Here is a 6,994-nt window from a genome sequence, read left to right as displayed (position 1 = left end):
ACTACATTTCCCAGAAGCACCCAAGACGACCACGTACTCAACTCATATCCGTCTTTGCGTAGTGACGCATTTTTTGCCTTGTTGGAAGGTGGTTTCTGAAGGAAGCGTTGTGACTAGAGACGGTAGCTGAAGAGAAAAGCTGAGTGGAGACTAACAAGACATCCAGACGCACTTACTCGAACTGTAATTTGACTCCTGTAATCAAACGGTAAGAATATCTACATATGTACGTAGTTATTCTTGCATTATCGCCAGTATTTGTCATGGCACGAGGGACCACGCCCTCAAAAGACAATCATTATAATAGGATTATTAGGCTAACGTTAAGAGCAGATCGTCGATGTTTGCCTTTAAAGCGTTTCCAGTTGCTGCAATTAGAAATAATAATGCAGTACCATTTCTGGAGATTAATGAATTAAAAAGCTGCTGCCTTTTTCCTTGTACCTTTTTTAAGGAAGTTTGTGTATAACGTTACACTGCAAGACAATGCTCTTCATTTTTCACACAGTAAAGACACCCCGCATCCGGTCTAGATTGACATATATATTTTTTATCTTCAAAATATGAAATATTTTATTATGACAAAGATTATACAGCTTATTTGTTTTGACACTTGATATTGCATCCAGAACCCGTGACAAGGGCATGGAGGCGGGGCTCCATGAAGGATGAGGTCATGATGGACTATAGTGGTGATGCAATACTGAGGCGAATTTGTAGACATATTGCACGTGGTTATTATCATTTTAGGTCGGCATTATTCATTTTATTTAATTACATCCAAAAATGTCTTGGAGCTGGCTGGTCAAAATATTCATTCACTTGACTCTACAGCCTCCACGTGGAGCCCAAGACAAACAATGAAGCGTCTTGGGAAAGGGAGCATTTACCATTGCATCCTTTTGTCCTGCCGTATCGAGAAAAATCAATATCTCAGTTTGACATATAGAATGTAATGATTTCTTAAGGTGCAAATGCAGAAGGACTCTTATATTAGATATTTAGTCAGTGGTGTAATGTTTGATGTAACCTTTGAAAATCAAGCACAGCAATGTGGATATGCAGCCCAACAATGGAGATGGATTCATTGTTCATTTTAGTTGGCCTGAATATATATTATATAATATGGATATGTTGAGCTAAAATCAACGATTGTTTCATCAGTGGCTGGAGCGTCACCATCTGCTTTCCTTTTTTTTTTTTTTTTTTTTGTTTTAACTATTAATCAAATTGGAGTCCAGTGACATCTAAATATACTTGTTCTGTTAGATAAACAGTCCAAAATCCAAAGATACAACTGATAATCTACAGCCATTCTTTTATTTTTTTATGACACATTTCTCAGAATTACATGTTTAAAAATCAGTTTAATTAAGTTCCCAAACTATGTGAGGAGATGAAGTCCACGACACAATAGTCATTCATTCACTAATGTCTTATTTGTTCAATATCACCATGATATTATTATAATATGATCTTAAATGCTATTGAAAGCAAAAAATGTAACTTTTTAATGATCTACCTGATACTGTTTTGCCACAGATGTCAGTGACTGAGGACCTTCCAGAGATGGATGGAGCAGACCTGTTAGGGCTACTGTTCAGTGATGGAGGGGATGGATCCACTGAGCCCTTTTTTCCTGATGAGAATGGGCTCATTGAATCCTGGCTGTCTGAACAAAATGTAAGTCTTACTAGCAGAAAATAAAATAATACGTTGTTTATAAATGACTGAAAGAAACATGCCCTTTTTTAAAAACAACAACAACAAAAACCCAAACATTTTAATTGTGTTTTGTGTTTTTGTTTAAGTTTTCTTTTAATTCAGCTGTGTCTATTTGTCTTCCAGATGCTGACTGGTATGGATACTGAGGATTTTCTGTCATGTTTGTTGGATGGAGAGGACAACATGGAAACTATCTATCCTTCTCATTCTCCAATGGGGAGTGACAGCGGCATTTCTGATGATAGCAGCACAGGGCCTGGGAACGGTAATCTTCCAGGATGCCCGAGTCCTAATGGCAGTGACAGCGACATTGTGCCCAGTCCCAGCTATTCCCAGCCCAGCCCAGTGCATACTGATCCTGCTGTGATCTCTGGAGAGGTGCAGACAGACAGCCTGGAGGCCTTAACCGTCCAAGCAGATCACAGCTACTCCCTGCTGCAGAGTGGAGCCAGGGACATGGACATGGACATGGACATGCTGCAGAGTGTGAGGGCAGAGAAGCCAGACACAGATGTCTTTATTGATCTAGGTATGTGTTGATGAAGGACTCCAAAATATAGACAATTTTTTAGTGACTCTAACCTTATGTTCAGTTTATGTGATTACCCAGCATACTTTGAAGTTGAGAAAATCCATTTAAAAGAGTTTAAAATGTTTTTGTGACAGATGATCTGGTGAGTGATGCAGTGGAGGAGGACGACATCACCGAAGAGTTGCCTTGTACCTTGGCTATAGAGGATTTGGCACAGGATTCAGCACAGACCAACAATGCAGACCAGGTCAGTTCCTCTTTCTGCCATAACCATAGAGAGTACAGTTTACTGTAGTTGTATTGTCTCACATGCTTCATTCATAAGATGGTTACCGTTGCACAATACAACTGTGTTTTATTTTCAAGTAAAAACACTTTTCTTTGTTCTATTTTTTGCTCCATCTAGTTCCAATTTAAAGAGATTGTTCTCACTGAGGAGGAGAAGCGACTTTTGGCAAAAGAGGGTGCTACCATTCCCACACACATGCCTCTCACAAAGGTAATTTTCAGGTTATGTCTCTATTTTGAGTTGAAAGTGTCTGTTATCAACACTCCTCTGCAACGTAGGCTTCACTGGATTGACGTCTGCAAAAAACTGTAGCTGTAAATATGGTATCATAAGAATAACCAAGTTTAGCTGCTTTACAGTTTGAACGTGGTAATTTCTGTGTTATATCTCTGTATGATTTATCTGTGCTCTGTTTGCCCTTTTTTTAGGATGAATATTATATTTTCAAATGATTGTTTTTTCTGTGATGGGGCTTGTCAAGGCTGTTAAGCATTCCTGTTGTGTGAACATTGTGGTGAGAGCCGACTCTACTCTGTGTAACAGGCGGAGGAGAGGACTCTGAAGAGGGTCAGGAGGAAGATCCGCAACAAGCAATCTGCTCAGGAGAGCCGCAAAAAGAAGAAAGTATATGTTGATGGATTAGAAAACAGGTAAGAATGTGAGGCCCAAATGTATATCAATAATGAATACATTCTCTTTATTATGCTACAAATATCAATACTTGTTTTGTGATTTTTAGATTAAGAGTTTAGATAATTTACAATAAAGACTGGAAAAACCTGTCCTGCATAGGACAACTTGGCATTTATTTTTTTTTTTTTTGTGTGCTTGCAGTGACATATGCCTTTTAAGGGCATGATTGGCTGAATACATGTGAGTCTGCATAAACATGCTAATTACTGAATCTTTGTCTTTGACAGGGTTGCCATCTGCACTGCACACAACCTGGAACTACAGAAGAAAGTCCAGATGCTTCAGAAACAGAACATGTAAGAAGCCTTATATATTATTCATGTCATATTATGTAATAACACAAATGTAGTTAAAGCAAACTTTCTGAATCTAAATGTCTCCTTTTGGTTCTTACAGGTCCTTGATAGATCAACTGAAAAAACTTCAGTCTATGGTGAAGTTGTCGACTATGAAGGCTAGCACGACCAGCACTTGTGTTATGGTAATTTTGTCGGCTTTATTTGCTTATTTGTGTCTCTAAATTGTTAAAAGAGTGTTGACCTCTCTGCTGTTTGGCTGCATTTTTGCTAACTTTTGTCTTGATTTTGGCTTCTAGGTGTTTTTGCTTTCTTTCTGCCTCATCATCTTCCCAGCAGTCAATCCATTCAGTGGAAATGCTGAAAAAAAGGAGCTCTACACACCTTCCTCCAGTAAGTTTAGTCAAAAAATAAAGAGGTTGTTATATTGCATACAGCATCATATGCCTGAGATGTGGCTCATCTTTGCATCTTTGTTGCAGTCATCTCCCGGACGCTGCGCTCTTTGCCACCAGAAAGCTTCGATGCGTATGCTTATGAAGAGGAGCTGGACTTGGTGCCCCAAACAGTAGAGAACACCAAGACCATCTTTGCAGGTGGTCTGAAGAATCACACCCCTGACTACCAAAGAGTGGAACAACCCGACTCGGAAACTGGTGTCAACAGCAACTCCTCAGCAGACTTTCCCAGTCCAGCTCAGGCAGCGGAGATGAAGCCAGGGCTTCCTGCAGGTGTAGGGCCAATACAGGAGGGATCCATTGATGCTGTAGTAGCATCCGCTGTGGCGTATGAAGTCCCAGGATCTAAGGATAGCTGGATAGACCGAAGCCCTCCATCAGTCATCTTACAACAGCATCGCTCTGATGAGATGTAGTTGAGGCGTTTTGATCAAAATAACCAGCAGAGGGAGCCATTTTCTGATGGTACCAGAGGGAAATCTAAACAAAACAAAAAAAAAGAGGAAGGGAAAAAATACCATGATTTATCCAGCTATAGAATCCACCTGTTTTTCACTGCTTTCCCCCTCTAAGCCTTGTGATTAACTGCAGTTATTTTATTTGCACTTTGCGCTAACTCCATTGCTCCAGAGGAAAAAAAAAACTGGAGAGAGATTTACATATTTCAGCAGTGTAAACTACTGTACTTAAAGAACAGGCCAGTGCAGCTATAATATGTGGATATGCTTTGCTGCTACTGATGTAGCTTTGAGGGTGGCTCTCTTTTTGTTATACAATGTGTTGCAGATTACCAAAATCAGTAAATTTGATTGGGACAGCATGGGAATATTCACAGTGAACTGGCAGAGAATTACATCAAGTATAAGACTTGATGGGATTCTGCATTTATTGTAGAGCTTTGGGGAGAGGTTTATTTGACTGATTATCTTCAGCAGATATTGACACACTTTCCCAAAATTTTAATTCACTCAGCCATATAAAATTATTAGGAAATTAAGTAGTTCAGTGGTTTGTACTGCAAACTCGTCAGCAACATGTATCGTAGTGTAGAAGATGGGCTGCTTGACTCTCATGAAGCTTGAACAGAGTGGTTGTTTGACCACTGTATGCAACGCTTAAGCCATTGCAGGACATTTGGCCATTTAGAAGACTTTTATAGTTTGTTTGTATATCCCTTGTAACAAGGGTATCCATGCCTCTTTTAATTTCTGAACGCTTTGTTTTTATGTTGTACAGTTAAGCAAGAAAAAAAAAGTGGAAATCAAGCTGAACCATTGACTCTAATCCCAGTCTATTTCTGCAGTCTTTTCTTTTATCCGTTCTTGGGATAGTTTTCTTCTTTTTAAAATGAAATACCTTAGTATCTGTGTATTAAGAATACGGGATTTGATATATTTGGTCAGTAAATTGTTTTGCAGTAAAGTATATCCTAAAAATGTAATGACCTGTTTTTTCAGTGAAGCATTTTGTTTTTGTTTTGTTTTTGTTTATTTTTTTGTATTTGTTTCGTTACTGTCAGTGATAAATGGAATCTAAATTGTATTAAAACTTCTTTGTAATAGTTGACAGGCAATGAGATTTTAAGTGTCAAACAAATGCACTGACTTTTGACATAGTCCAAGAATGAAATGTAAATATACTGAATGATTGTTACACTCTGTACATATAAACCCTTTATGTATAAGACATGTCTGGACATCTATAATAATAAACTTTTTTTTTTATAAGTGCAAAGTTGATTTTTTTTTGTTTTAATTAAGAGCTGTGTAAATAAATAAACGTGTAAATAATTTAATTTAATTCAAAGCATATATATTGATTTTGTTTCCCAGCTTTAGTAATTTATAATTGTTACAGGAAATACTTATCCAATTTGGCAGCACATTTAGCTGCACAACATAGTCTGAAATGATTTACCTCAACTTTCATCATGCAGTTTTTAGTCAGGTGCTTTGCTCGAAGCTCTTTCTGATTTAAGCTGTCCTCAAGAGGGATTTCCACAGTCTATCTGGGATTTCCCAAAAGCCAAAGAGCTTCCTGCTGCCAGACCTTTTGTTTATCTAACCAGAATACTGAATACTAATGAATTTTTATATGCACATGCAACTGCATGTTGTGTAGATTATTCTGTAAATCTGAAGTTAAAAAGGGCAGGAACTTTAGTTGGTCACTCCTTTTACTCTTTTCTTTTTGGTCTCTGCTTTTGTTGTTTTCATTTCCCCTAAGTGACTTAAGAGCAGTAGACCTATTTATCTGACCTTTGCAGTAACCTCAGCTGTGGGGGATAACAACACATACAATCTGGTTGATGAATCACAAGTGCGGGGTTGGAATCATGAGTCACGAGCTCAAATAACTTGTTGAGGCTAGTTGCATAGTGGGTGAAAGTTCAGGCTCTGAATGGCCAGCAGATGGCGCAGGTAGTTCAGATTTTTTATGTTTGAACGCTCAGTGCAGCTCCAAATTTGATGTAAATCAGGTGTTATTATGTAGCCAAACTCGTTTGCATTCAAATAAAAGTCAAACTGCATGGTTGGTTATTTGACTCATCATTTAAAAAGAAAAGTGTAAAAAACCTCTTTAAAGAAGGACAAGGTTCCTGTAATTCAACGCTTTGTGTGTAAAGTTCACCCCATCGATTATGCATATTCCTCATAGCATTTGAACTTATGTTTGTTTTTATTTTAGTCATGCATAGGCATAGCTACTTCAATTTATTGCTCATTCTATTAAACGTGTCGTTTTCAAGTTTTGACAGGACCAGCCAGCCGCTGCGTAAACACAGCCTGCAGCATCTGTCTGAAAAGCGAATGATATTTAATGTAAACATATGCTTTTACCACCGATAAGATAAACTACTCTGGAAAGGCTACTAACTGCGGCCCGCGCGCATCTGTCGGGCATCTGCCGCGGGTCGCAGAATGGAGTGGCAATAAAGACTATGGGGCGTACAAAGGGCGCGTGCACGCAACCCCTCACACACCCACAACACTCACATCCC

The 6,994-nt window shown here is 38.6% G+C and overlaps 1 protein-coding gene across 1 annotated transcript; it reads left to right on the top strand.

Annotated features, from left to right (window-relative positions):
* Positions 1-75: 75 nt before the first annotated feature.
* Positions 76-5,715, top strand: creb3l3l (cAMP responsive element binding protein 3-like 3 like). The gene is made up of 10 exons (XM_041999343.1): positions 76-208; positions 1,543-1,683; positions 1,849-2,254; positions 2,392-2,504; positions 2,664-2,756; positions 3,090-3,196; positions 3,467-3,535; positions 3,636-3,720; positions 3,835-3,928; positions 4,018-5,715. Exons 2-10 carry the CDS (start codon positions 1,543-1,545, stop codon positions 4,407-4,409), a joined length of 1,500 nt encoding a protein of 499 aa, XP_041855277.1. The 5' UTR covers positions 76-208; the 3' UTR covers positions 4,410-5,715.
* Positions 5,716-6,994: the final 1,279 nt, after the last annotated feature.

The sequence above is a fragment of the Melanotaenia boesemani genome, chromosome 11 (genome assembly GCF_017639745.1).
Source record: "Melanotaenia boesemani isolate fMelBoe1 chromosome 11, fMelBoe1.pri, whole genome shotgun sequence".
Lineage (NCBI taxonomy): Eukaryota > Metazoa > Chordata > Actinopteri > Atheriniformes > Melanotaeniidae > Melanotaenia > Melanotaenia boesemani.
The sequence above is the reverse complement of the archived record's forward strand: the minus strand, read 5'-3'. Positions and strand labels throughout refer to the sequence as shown.